The sequence below is a fragment of the Pristiophorus japonicus genome, chromosome 3 (assembly GCF_044704955.1).
Source record: "Pristiophorus japonicus isolate sPriJap1 chromosome 3, sPriJap1.hap1, whole genome shotgun sequence".
NCBI lineage: Eukaryota > Metazoa > Chordata > Chondrichthyes > Pristiophoridae > Pristiophorus > Pristiophorus japonicus.
Window position 1 is genome coordinate 119549423 of NC_091979.1, and position 14425 is coordinate 119563847.

The window sequence follows — 14425 nt, forward strand, 5'->3', positions numbered from 1 at the left end:
CTTGCTTTTATCCCCTTAACATCAAGAGGCAGATAAACCACTAGCACTTTGGACTTGAGGCAAAAGCTGATGGTGGATGTGTGGATTTGCTGACAAAAATTGCTGACAAAAATTTGCATAGAACTACCAACATCGAATTGAGTTAGGAATGATACTGACAAAATATTGAATACCTGATTCACCAATGCTTGATTTTAAAATTCTCATCCTCGTGTTGAAATCATGGCTTCACCCTTCCCTATTTCTGTAAGATCCTCTAGCCCTACAACGCTACAAGAATTCTGCGTTCCTCCAACTCTGGTCTCTTGCGTTTCCCCATTTCTTTTGTTCCATCGCTGGTGGCCATGCCTTCAGTTATACTGGCCCCCAGCTCTGAAATTCCTTCCCGAAAATTCTTCCTCTCCTCCTTAAAACTTACCACTTTGACCAAGCTTTTAGTCACCCATCCTAATGTTCTTTGGTTCGGAATTATGCTGCTGTGAAGTACCTTGGACATTTTCCTTGGGACATTAAAGGCGCGATGTAAATGCAAGTTTTTGTTGTTCTAACTTCTGATGAAGACATTCTACAGAACGCACCTTATCGTCTGAAATCGCTGGAAGGCAATGTTATACCTGCTGTTTATCACCACAGAATATAACTTCTATCTGCGTCACCTACCAAGCTCAAGGCACTGGCTCCATTGAAACTAAAGTGTCAGCTGTGGCTCAGTGGGTAGCACTCTTGCCTTTGAGCCAGAGGGTTGTGGGTTCAATGCCCACTCCAGAGACTTGAGCATAAAAATCTAGATTGACACTCCAATGCAGTACTGAGGGACTGATGTAATGTTGAAAGATGAGACATTAAACCCTCTCAAGTAGATGTTAAAGATCTGATGGCACTATTTGGAAGAAGAGCAGGGAAGTTACCCTTGATGATTTGTCCAATATGTCCTCATTCAACATCACAAAAACAGATTTAGTCATTAACATGTTGTTGTTTGTGGGAGCTTGCTGTGCTACCTACATTAAAGACTTGGATTTATATAGTGCTTTCATGACCACCTGTGCTTTACAGCCAATGAAGTACTTTTGGAGTGTAGTCACTGTTGTAATGTGGGAAATGTGGCAGCCAATTTGCACACAAACAGCAATGTGATAATGGCTAGATAATGTCTTTTTGAACTGCGTACAGTTTTGGTCTCCGTATTTAAGGAAGGATATACTTGCATTGGAGGCTGTTCAGAGAAGGTTCACTAGGTTGATTCCGGAGATAAGAGGGTTGACTTATGAAGATAGGTTGAGTAGGTTGGGCCTATACGCATTGGAGTTCAGAAGAATGAGAGGGGATCTTATTGAAACATGTAAGATAATGAGGGGCTCGACAAGGTGGATGCAGTGAGATTATTTCCACTCATAGGGGAAACTAAAACTAGGGGATATAATCTCAGAATAAGAGGCCGTCCATTTAAAACTGAGATGAGGGGGAATTTCTTCTCTCAGAGGGTTGTAAATCTATGGAATTCTCTGCCCCAGAGAGCTGTGGAGGCTGGGTTATTTAATATATTTAAGGTGGACATCGACAGATTTTTGAGTGATAAAGGAAAAAAGGGTTATGGGGAGTGGGCAGGGAAATATTTGCATGCCTGACACAAAACTCCCAAAGCAAGCGCTCTACTCGGAACTCCTTCACGGCAAAGGAGCCAAAGGTGGGCAGAGGAAATGTTTCAAGGACACCCTCAAAGCCTTCTTGATAAAGTGCAACATCCCCACCGACAACTGGGAGTCCCTGGCCAAAGACTGCTCTCAGTGGAGAAAGTGCATCCGGGAGGGCGCTGAGCACCTCGAGTCTCATGGACAAGAGCGTACAGAAATCAAGCGCAGGCAGCGGAAAGAGCGCAGGCAGGAGACAGCGGCAAACCTGTCCAACCCATCCCTTCCCTCAACGACTGTCCAACCTGTGACAGGGACTGTAGTTCTTGTATTGGACTATTCAGTCAGCTAAGAACTCATTTTTAGAGTGGAAGCAAGTCTTCCTCGATTCTGAGGGACTGCCTATGATGATGATGGAGCTGAGTCCATGATAAGATCACTCATGATTTTATTGAATGGCAGAACAGGCTCGAGGGGCCAAATGGCCTACTCGCTATTTCTTATGTTGATTGAGGGATAAATATTGGCCAAGACTATAGATTACAACAGTGACTACACTTCAAAAAGTAATGCATTGGCTGTAAAGCACTTTGTGCCGTCCGGTGGTCGTGAAAGGCACTACACAAATGCAAGTAGTTCTTTGCTACTTTTTAAAGTGAATAAATCGCCACACCAACAAAAGCACTACAGACACGGCGCACGCGCGGCACCCGTTGCCTGCGCCCGAACGGAAGTGACGTACTATCTGGCGGAAGCGCGGTGTTGTGGACTTGACATTGTGTGGGAAAGGTCCTGCAGTGTTTCCAGGCCGCGGCAGCGAGCGTGGTGCCGAGTTTGGACACTCCGTCTACAGCAGTGTTCCGCCATGTCACTCGCAACAGACGTGTTTGTTTCCCAGATGGCAGGTAATGACTGCAGAGCCGCCCCAAACATCGCCTGCGGAGAGTCAGAGGGTAACGGGGTTAGCTTGGGCCCAGATCGAGGGAGCAACAGGTGAACATGGGGGGCGGCAGCAGCTCTCCCGGGTGCAGCTGGAAGCTGCTGTAGACTGTGGTTACCGAGTACGATTCTCAATTCGTTCTGTCTTTTAAGGATTTTGTGAGGCTGCCAGAATCTTAATTTGGGTTAGTTAGCGCATCTATTTTCTTTTACACACTCGCATTGGATTCTATAGTTACGCATATATGCTCTGTCGAACAAAAGCGCAGCTTTTTATGTATTTATCAATGTGTGTACAGTATGTGTGTACATCGGTCTCCAACTGCCACTGACATTTCTATTGTTTGAAGATTGCCGAGAGGTAGGTTTTTTCCCAAATTAAAAATGTTAAAATGATTGAGCAAGTGACCGAGATTCTTGGTAATCTTGGATTTTAATGTTTTAAAAAAAATTGGCGCTGCACTGATTCTAGTTGTACTGAAACCAATTTCAAAGTAAACGGTTGTGAGAATACTTCCAGTGATCTCGCACCCAAATCAAAATACTGAACTGATCCTAGTTGGGCTGCAGTTACGTGACTTCACTTGCATTGCTGTAACATTAAAGTTATTTTGCAGCAACACATAACACGAATCTACCCCTCTTAACTCAGTCACATGATTCAAATTATCTGATAACTCATTTTAAATTCCCAATTTTCAGTGTTTAATTCAAATTAATGGATAAATCATTTTTCGTGCTAAAATTACTTTAAATTATCAGTAATTGCACAGCTGCTCCATAAATTTCAGAATTTCCTGTGCAGTTGCTGCTTTTTTGGCTGCTGCTTCCTTTACATGCGCAAATAGTTAATCATGAGGACATGCATTGTAATGATCTGATTAATGTATTGATGAAGATGTAGAATTATAGAACAAAAGCAAAATACTGCAGTTGCTAGAAATCTAAAATAAAAATAGAAAATGCTGGAAATATGCAGCAGGTCAGGCAGCATCTGTGGAGAGGAGTTAACATTTCAGATCAATTGCCTTACATCAGATTTATGGAAATTTTTTAAATCACATTTTAATATGAAATTTTAGTTGCAATCTAAGTTTTTTAAAAATGTAATTAAAGTTTCATTATTCATCTGTATTTGTGAACATTATAGGTGTTGATATTTTGACAAGGTTTTTGTGTTTGGCCCTAGCTATCAAATTTGTATGCTAATAAACTGATCTCTACAATAAAGTGTGCTTTTTGTTTATCTCTCTGAATCCCTGCCAACAATTGAAGTATATAAAAGTATGAGGGGCCTAAATAGAGTGGATAGGAAGGACCTATTTTTGTTGGAAGAGTGGTCAATAAGCAGAGGCAAAGATTTAAAGTAATTGGTAGAAGGATTAGAGGAGAATTAAAAACTTTTTTTGTCCTTCGGGTGGTGGGGGTTTTAAACTCACTGGCTGAAAGGGTGGTAGAGGCAGAAACCCTCATTGCATTTAAAAAGTACTTTGCTATGCACTTGAAGTGTCGTAACCTCGTACTCAGCTATGCACTTGATGTGCTATAATCTACAGGACTTTGGCACAAGCGCTGCAAAGTGGGATTAGACTGGATAGCGCTTCCGGCTGGCTCAGACACGATGGGCTGAATGGCCTCCTTCTGTGCTGTAAATTTCTATGCTTCTATAATAACTAATTTGGTAGCGCTCTCATTCATGGAAGCAGCCATTGTGGCTAAAGCATTGCTAGAAATGTTCACTTGAGTTGGGTTATGACAGGAGATTTTGCCCGATCAAGGGGCTAATTTGCTGCCTTACTTAGTGATGGCAACAGTGCCAAATTAAAGAACATATATTCTTCAGATGAATGGGATGGTAGAAATGACACTCTGGCTTGTCTGCTACACTTGTATGCATTTCTGCCTCTACCACCCTTTCAGCCAGTGAGGTCCAGACCTGCAGCACCCTCTGGGTGAAAAAAGTTCTCCTCAACTCCCCTCTAATGCTTCTACCAATTACTTTAAATCTATGCCCCTGGTTATTGATCTCTCTGCTAGGGGAAATAGGTACTTCCTGTCCACTCTATCTAGGCTCCTTGTAATTTTAAACACCTCAATCAAGTCTCCCCTCAGCTTCCTCTGTTCCAAAGAAAACAACCCCAGCCTGTCCAATCTTTCCTCATTCTCCAGTCCTGGCAACATCCTTGTAAAGCTCCTCCATACCCTCACTAGTGCAATCACATCTTTCCTGTAATGTGGTGGCCAGAACTGTATGCAGTACTCTAGCTGTGGTCTAACTAGTATTTTATACAGTTCAAGCATAACCTCCCTGCTGTTATATTTTATGCTTAAGCTAATAAAGGACTATATCCTGTATACAGGACATAAAAACTGACTGCAAAAGCTTCTATAAATATGTGAAGCGAAAAAGATTAGTGAAGACAAACGTAGGTCCCTTGCAGTCGGATTCAGGTGAATTTATAATGGGGAGCAAAGAAATGGCAGACCAATTGAACAAATACTTCGGTTCTGTCTTCACGAAGGAAGACACAAATAACCTTCCGAATGTACTAGGGGACAGTGGATCTAGTGAGCAGGAGGAACTGAAGGATATCCTTATTAGGTGGGAAATTGTGTTGGGGAAATTGATGGGATTGAAGGCCGATAAATCCCCGGGGCCGGATAGTATACATCCCAGCGTACTTAAGGAAGTGGCTCTAGAAATAGTGGATGCATTGGTGATCATTTTCCAACATTCTATCGACTCTGGATCAGTTCCATTGGACTGGAGGGTAGCTAATGAAACACCACTTTTTTAAAAAAAAAGAGGGAGAGAGAAAACGGGTAAATATAGACCACCGGTTAGCCTGACATCAGTAGTGGGGAAAATGTTGGAATCAGTTATTAAGGATGAAATAGCAGCGCATTTGGAAAGCAGTGACAGGATCGGACCAAGTCAGCATGAAAGGGAAATCATGCTTGACGAATCTTCTGGAATTTTTTGAGGATGCAACTAGCAGAGTGGACCAGGGAGAACCAGTGGATGTGGTGTATTTGGACTTTCAAAAGGCTTTTGACAAGGTCCCGCACAAGAAATTGGTGTGCAAAAATCAAAAGTATTGGGGGTAATGCACTGACGTGGATAGAGAACTGGTTGGCAGACAGGAAGCAAGAGAGTCGGGCTAAACGGGTCCTTTTCAGAAGGGCAGGCAGTGACTAGTGGAGTGCCGCGGGGCTCAGTGTTGGGACCCTAGCTCTTTACAATATACATTAACAATTTAGATGAAGGAATTGAGTGTAATATCTCCAAGTTTGCGGATGACACTAAACTGGGTGGCGGTGTGAGCTGTGAGGGGGAAGCTAAGAGGCTGCAGGGTGACTTGAACAGGTTAGGTGAGTGGGCAAATGCATGGCAGATGCAGTATAATGTGGATAAATGTGAGGTTGTACATTTGGGGGCAAAAACTCGAAGGCAGAATATTATCTGAATAGTGGCAGATTAGGAAAAGGGGAGGTGCAACGAGACCTGGGTGTCATGGTTCATCAGTCACTGAAAGTGGGCATGCGGGCACAGCAGGCGGTGAAGAAGGCAAATGGTATATTGGCCTTTATAACTAGGGGATTGGAGTATAGGAGCAGGGAGGTCTTACTGCAATTGTACAGAGCCTTGGTGAGGCCTCACCTGGAATATTGTGTTCAGTTTTGGTCTCCTAATCTGAGAAAGGACGTTCTTGCTATTGAGGGAGTGCAGCAAAGGTTCACCAGACTGATTCCAGGGATGGCTGAACTGTCATATGAGGAGAGACTGTATCAACTGGGCCTTTATTCACTGGAGTTTAGAAGGATGAGAGGGGATCTTATAGAAACGTATAAGATTCTGACAGGACTGGACCGGTTAGATGCGGGAAGAATGTTCCCGATGTTGGGAAAGTCCAGAATCAGGGGACATAGTCTTAGGATAAGGGGTAGGCCATTTAGGACTGAAATGAGGAGAAACTTCTTCACTCAGAATTGTTAACCTATGGAATTCCTTGCCGCAGAGAATTGTTGATGCCAGTTCATTGGATATATTCAAGAGGGAGTTAGATATGGTCCTTGCGGTTAAGGGGATCAAGGGGTATGGAGAGAAAGCAGGAATGGGGTACTGAGGGAATGTTCAGCCATGATCTTATTGAATGGCGGTACAGGCTCGATGGGCCAAATGGCCTACTCCTGCACCTATTTTCTATGTTCCTATGTTTCTATGCCGCCTTAGCCACCTTGTCTACCTGTCCAACTACCTTCAGGGATCTGTGGACATGCACTACAAGGTCCCTCTGTTTCTTTACACTTCTCAGTATCCTACCATTTATTGTCTATTCCCTTGCCTTGTTAGCCCTTCCCGAATGCATTACCTCACACCTCCTTTTAAGACGCTCCTTAAAACCTATCTCTTTGACCAAGCTTTTGGTTATCTGTCCTTGTACCTCCTTATGTGATTCGCTGTCTTTTTGTTAGAACACTCCTGTGAAGCGCCTTGGTATGTTTTACTCTGTTAACTGCGCTTGTATAAATGCAAGTTGTTGCATATTCGGTCCATGCCATTGCCAAGAAACAACAATGGGCATAACTCGGGTTGTCCAGCTGGTATCACAATTGTAGCCATGGTATTAAATGACTTAATCTGAAAAGAAGAGCCAAATCAAGTGATCTTGCCTGTTGAGGCATAACTTGCTTTTGAAAGACTGAAAGATGCCCTGTGTGCAAACCCCATACTAGCTTGTCCTGATCATTCTCATGCCTACATAGTTCATACTGATGATTCAGACAGATGCAGTGATGTTGTACTGAATCAAATAAATGATCTTGGGGAAGAGCAACTCATCATTTATCCAAGTTGTAAGCTGTTATCATGAGAAATGGATTATATTCTAATTGACAAAGATTATTTATGCTGTTTGGGTGCTGCAGATGCTACAATCATATTTGTATCAAACTGCATTTAGGGTTAGGGAATTATAGGATGTTCTGATCATGGTCCCTTAGTGCAGTTACAGTTGACTCATGACAAAAACACATGTCTGTTGTGATGAAACATTGTCCTACAAGGATACAATATGATTGTCATTTTGGAAGGCCAGCTTACTGTCACATCAGGAATAATTGCAGTTTCAATCCTCAAGTAATGCTTTGACAGTACACATGCGTATCATGTTCAGTAGGGGAGAGTAATGTGTGAAAAATCATGTAATTTTTCTATTTTAGTTGGTGGCTGTTCCTTTTTAATCTAGTGACTACATAAAAGCAATTAAAAAAAGAAACTGCAGTTCAGATTCCTGTGGCAAGTTTTATTTTGATACACATGTTGCATGGTGGGTCAAACAACCTTTCAAACTGTGGCTTGAGTCAAACTAACTGAATACACAGTTAGTATGCTTTGTTAAGATACGTGCATGACAGCTCATCATTTTGAATCTGACTATCGTAACAAGCCATGGCAACCAATAAAAGGGTACTTAAGTGGCTCGATCTGTTAATTGAGTTCACCGCATTTCCCTTTTTACCCCAAAAGGTAATTATCATTCTGTCAGACTATTTGGTTCAGGCCAAAACTCAATCACATTTATTTACAAGAAAGATAGTTGTACTGAAGCAGAAAAACACAAGGTACTGATAGTAAATCAGAAGAATTTAAAATAGCTTCTTTAGAATGTAATTGTCACACAATCCAATAATCAGATGTTTGGACTAATAATCCAGAGAACATGAGTTCAAATGGCAATTTGAGAATTTGAATTCAGTTTATATAAAAACTATCTGGCAATAAAAAGCTGATATCAGTAAAAGTGACCATGAAGCTGTTGGATTGTTATTAAAAAAATCCAGCTGGTTCATTAATGTTCTTTTTTAGGGAAGGAAACTTTCCATCCTTACCGAGAAAATCACTCAGCTGTACCGAACTGCTACAATTGCAGCAACTAGGGATGGGTAATAAATACTGACCTTACCAGCAACATCCACATCCTACGAGTCACATTAGACTCACTTGAAACTGAACTAAATATAGAAAAAACCTTCAACTGTTGTACAATTGTCTGGTCTTGGAAGTCGTGTTTCATCATCCAAGACCAAAGACATTATGCAAAGAACTTGCATGGCATACTGTTGACCATTTTGGCACACACTTTCTGGGTCTCAGACCAGTTTTCCTGCAACCAGCCTTACAGGTATCCATTTTGAAGTTTAATAAGAAAGGCATCTTCCAGTTGAACTCATTGGACTCAAAATCGGCCAGGAGTTGCACTTTTTTTTTTTTGGAGCAACTTGATTTTTCTGGAGTATCTTAAAAATCCCCATTTTTCACATTTGCGCCAGTGTAAGTGAGTTAGTTAGAATTTTTAATGTTTTTTTTTCAAAGGGGGGCGTTACCAGCCACCTTCGCCCATTTTGGCCACTTTGGATAGCTAATAATGACTCCAAACTAACTTGTGGCCGCACAGAAAACCCTTGCGGAGAGCTAAGAAATCAGCGCAGGTATGTACATCGGAGGCCAGCAGAAGTTAATGACTTGATTAAAGAATGTGAATAGGATCAAACAGCTGTACAGAACATCATATGACAAACTTTGCAAAGTTAATTTACTATACAACAGAAGCATTCATGGGAGCTTAAACTACAAAAATAAGTAAAAGATAGTTGAATTAAATTGCCCTAATCTCAAAACTAATTAAAGAAATTGATTCGGCATAATGATGATCCCGCAGCAAGCCCCCATGGACTTCAGCCTTTACCGTGTGCAGTGTGATTTCTGCCCCACTACTATAATTCTGCAAAAAGTCCCAAATGGAGAGGATATGACCGTTTCTTGGTGGCAGCACATCATTGCTTGTGCCAACAAATCATTACTTGCCACAACAAATCTTAGCAAACATTAACATAATGAGCAGCAAACAGCAATGCTATTCAAAGAAAGCCCAAAAGATAAAATACTGAACTGGAGCTTTCAAGCTGGCTTCAAAGTGGAGAGCTGCATAGTGCCAGTCGTAATTAAAATTGCATTTTAAAATAACCAAACACCAACTAACTGCTTCCTGTATTCTGCAATACTTAGGAAGTTATGTACTTAATTATAAACTTACTACAACATGCCATTGCAGCCACACAATCTCGATGTCAGGTCCGAACGAGGCATTTTCTCCTGCAGCGGGCTGGCCTGTGTGGTAGGCCACTCGGCCTGGGATAGGGGCGGGACGCATTGGGACCCACGCTGCAGCACGCACACTGAGAGGCTGGGGGCAGGAGCTACCGCGCATGTGCGCACACTCCAGTCTGTTTCTGGCGCAGGGCCCTAGCTCAGCACCCCCTCCCCCCGCCCCCAATCGACTGGCCACAATGCGGCAAGCCCTGGGAGAGGCAACACAGCGGTCAGAATCGGAGGACATTTTTTCGGCGTCCTTTTCATCCTACAAAAGCGGCGCAACTCTAGTGAGTGTGGCAAAAATCTGCAGGGGCCAATTTTGAGCCCATAATTTTTAAAATCTTTACCACGCATATGTAAAATCAGGTTAAAATATATATATATATATATAATTGACACAGAATGAAAGCTCTGCTTCCATCACACCAAAAATAGGCCCAAGAAGAAGTTGAATAATTAGAGCTGCATCAAGAGTAATCAAAGGGATTAGGTGGTCAGCTTCATGGAGGGCAACTAAGGAACAGTACAGGGAGAAATTGCAGAATGTAGGGGACGTGAGTGATGATATAGAAGTTGGCCTCCATTCCATGTGTGCCAGTCACCTAGTACGTTTGTCCAGGAACCAATCTTGTGTAAGCCTAAACAATGATTCTCAACAGGCTATTTAACTGAAGGAGGTAGGGTTTGCTGCCCAGCCAGGTTTTGTTGTCACTTGATGCCCACACAAGCATAGTTCCAGCAGGGATTGCTGAGTAAAGACGAGAGACGATTTTTTCTGTCTTTGTCCAAGAATTTCCTTACAGCGTGTCCCGCTCCGTGTGTAAATAATGTTTTCACTGCTCTTCTGGCAAAGTTACACCAGCAGAGTGGAAGCAGCTCCAAGGAAATTCCCAGCCGTTGACTTCCCTTCCCAACCCAAGGGAACTGAAGCCATGGATTGATTGTACCTTTAATTCTGGGCTGCATGTAAAATAATCACTTCAGTCCCTTAAAAGAAACACTTCATCACAGTTCACTGCTGCAATCTATTGGCAGTGCCAACTCGGTGATAGCAGCATTTCTGTGCAATGCATGACGTTATGCAACCCACTTGTTGCCCATGCATAGAATGTAATTATCAATCTCCTGTAGAATCATAGAAGCTTACAGCATAGAAGGAGGCCCATCGTGCCTGTACCGGCTCTTTGAAATCAGTGGAAACATCCTCTCTGCATCCACCTTGTCAACCCCTCTCATAATCTTATACGTTTCGATAAGATCACCTCTCATTCTTCTGAATTCCAATGAGTAGAGGCCCAACCTACTCAACCTTTCCTCATAAGTCAACCCCCTCATCTCTGGAATCAACCCAATGAACCTTCTCTGAACTGCCTCCAAAGCAAGTATATCCTTTCGTAAATATGGAAACCAAACCTGCACGCAGTATTCACTGCCTTATATAGCTGTGGTAAGACTTCCCTGCTTTTATACGCCATCCCCTTTGCAATAAAGGCCAAGATTCCATTGACCTTCCTGATCATTTGCTGTAACTGCATACTATCCTTTTGTGTTTCATGCACAAGTACCCCCAGGTCCTGCTATACTGCGGCACTTTGCAATCTTTCTCCATTTAAATAATAACTTGCTCTTTGATTTTTTTTCTGCCGAAGTGCATAACCTCACACTTTCCAACATTATACTCCATCTGCCAAATTTTTGCTCACTCATTTAGCCTGTCTATGTCCCTTTGCAGATTTTTTTTCTCTCGCATCTTTATATCGTCAGCAAACTTGGCTACATTACACTCGATATGGATAGTTTTATGCTGTGAACAATGCATACTAGGAACTAGGTTGTCGCTCCCTTAACTAATTTAACTTGGGAATCTTGTAGGAGATTTTCATCCCATTGGACTGGGATTTTGAGATAGATTCAAACTCAGTTTGAGAAGGCCCACTGCATGCACTATCTGTTTTCTGATGTCTTGAGTAACTCCAGCTTCTGTGACCAGGGAACATAGAAACATAGAAAATAGGTGCAGGAGTAGGCCATTCGGCCCATCGAGCGTGCACCACCATTCAATAAGATCATGGCTGATCATTCCCTCAGTACCCCTTTCCTGCTTTCTCTCCATATCCCTTGATCCCCTTAGCCGTAAGGGCCATATCTAACTCCCTCTTGAATATATCCAATGAACTGGCATCAACAACTCTCTGCGGCAGGGAATTCCACAGATTAACAACTCTGAGTGAAGAAATTTCTCCTCTTCTCAGTCCTAAATGGCCTACCGCTTATCCTAAGACTGTGTCCCCTGGTTCTGGACACATCTAACCTGTCCAGTCCCGTCAGAATCTTATACGTTTCTATGAGATCCCCTCTCATCCTTCTAAATTCCAGTGTATAAAGGCCCAGTTGATCCAGTCTCTCCTCATATGTCAGTCCAGTCATCCCTAGAATCAGTCTGGTGAACCTTCGCTGCACTCCCTCAATTGCAAGAACGTCCTTCCTCAGATTAGGAGACCAAAACTGAACACAATATTCCAGGTGAGGCCTCACCAAGGCTCTGTACAACTGCAGTAAGATCTCCCTGCTTCTATGCTCAATTCCCCTAGCTATGAAGGCCAACATATCATTTGCCGCCTTTCAATGACTGATGCACCATGACACCCAGGTCTCGTTGCACCTCCCCTTTTCCTAATCTGCTGCCATTCAGATAATATTCTGTCTTTGCGTTTTTGCCCCCAAAGTGGATAACCTCACATTTATCCACATTATACTGCATCTGCCATGCATTTGCCCACTCACCTAACCTGTCCAAGTCACCCTGCAGCCTCTTAGCGTCCCCCTCACTGCCACCTAGTTTATTGTCATCTGCAAACTTGGAGATATTACCCTCAATTCCTTCATCTAAATCATTGATGTATATTGTAAAGAGCTGGGGTCCCAGCACCTGCCACTCTAAAAAGGACCCGTTTATCCTGACTCTCTGCTTCCTGTCTGCCAACCAGTTTTCTATCCACATCAGTACATTACCCCCAATACCATGTGCTTTGATTTTGCACACCAATCTCTTGTGTGGGACCTTGTCGAAAGTCCAAATACACCACATCCACTGGTTCTCCCTTGACAACTCTACTAGTTACATCCTCAAAAAAATTCCAGAAGATTTGTCAAGCATGATTTCCCCTTCATAAATCCATGCTGACTTGGACTGATCCTGTCACTGCTTTCCAAATGTGCTGCTATTTCATCCTTAATAATTGATTCCAACATTTTCCCCACTACTGATGTCAGGCTAACTGGTCTATAATTACCCGCTTTCTCTCTCCCTCCCTTTTTAAAAAGTGGTGTTACAACAGATGCGTTCCAATAGTTTATTTATTGATCTCCCTGAAGTTTCAAGGGCTGTTAATGTAATCTGTGATTGCTGAAAGTTACAAAGATTTGCATAGCATCAGTGATTGCCAGTTGTCATCTGTGCATAAAATATGTTGCTGGAAAAAATAAATCTTATCAAATAGTTTGCTTTAGCATTTTCTCCTTTTTCAAACTTTTAAATCTGTACTTTCCTTTTCCCATGAAGGTATCAGTTCTTGCCCGTATACAGTTCCATGTTATCCTCTGGTATCACAACCACGTAGCTGCTCTACATGTCTGAATCTAAGTGTCCACCACCGGAGGAATCACCCCAACCATTCCTGTCCTTGCCCAATGTCCATACACATAGACTTCCTGCAATGGTTGCTGCATATGGAGCAGAAGCAATAACACTGATGTGAGTTTATTTTTCCTCCCCTCCCTAATCTAGGGTGCTCGATGAGTTGTAGCATCCCTACTGCCACTCCATTACATCAAAGATCAGCTAACTCGGCAAAGATTGAAGATAAAATCTGAGACTTTGTTGCTTTATATATCTCGGCTGCCCATTAGCTTAACCGGCTAGGCCAGTTTTTTTTTTGTAGATGTATCTTTTTATTTTCAGTTCTCCAACAGTGGCTACTCATGTGAAAGCAGCAACGCTTATATGGCACAAATAGGTTCCACTTGTCCCCTGAACTGAGATTGACAACCCTAGGGACAGAGCAGCGATTCAGGCAGTGTGCTTACCCACTGAGGAAGTTACAAAGAATAAGTTGTACCCAAAAGGAATTATAGGCCTTGTAAGATGTTCTGGCTATTGGCATTATTACTTTGATTAGTTATTTAGCTCCCTATTATTAATCAAATAGCAAAGGGAACAGATGAACAGGAGTCTTGCATAATTCAGTGCATGTATGTACATGTGTGAGTGACCATGTTAAATGTTTATATATACCTAGCAAATCAGCCAGGCCCTTGTCGCTATCCAGTGAGCCCGTATGCTGGAAAATGGGCATGTATGGATATCTGTCTTGGCTGTGATACTCTATGCAGCTGAATAGCCTGCTGAAATTCACTGTCTGGGCTCACGTATGAAGAATAGGCACATTGGTAAAGTAGTGGAGGGCTGCCTCTGCTTATGTGGAACTATGCCTGAGCGCAGTGCCTTCTTTACAGAATGGGAGACTGTAAGGGAAATTAACTTTTTTTTAATGCTATAGTGGGCAAAAACAAAGACTTAAATTATACATTACAAAATCAGATCTTGAAATGTTATAGAGACCTCTGTTGGTGAGCAGAAGACCTTGGGGAAATCTCTTTTTATGCTCTGATGGTAGATGTGGTCAGCTGCAAACTGTAA

General features: G+C 42.4%; 1 protein-coding gene across 1 annotated transcript in view; it reads left to right on the forward strand.

Moving 5' to 3' along the window:
• The first annotated feature begins 2364 nt into the window (after positions 1 to 2364).
• mtx2 (metaxin 2) overlaps positions 2365 to 14425 on the forward strand; it is a 95757-nt gene continuing 83696 nt past the window's right edge. Inside the window, exon 1 of the mRNA XM_070875762.1 lies at positions 2365 to 2536. Within this exon, the coding sequence (XP_070731863.1) occupies positions 2497 to 2536 (40 nt within the window). The 5' untranslated portion in view covers positions 2365 to 2496. The remainder of the gene's footprint in view (positions 2537 to 14425) is intronic.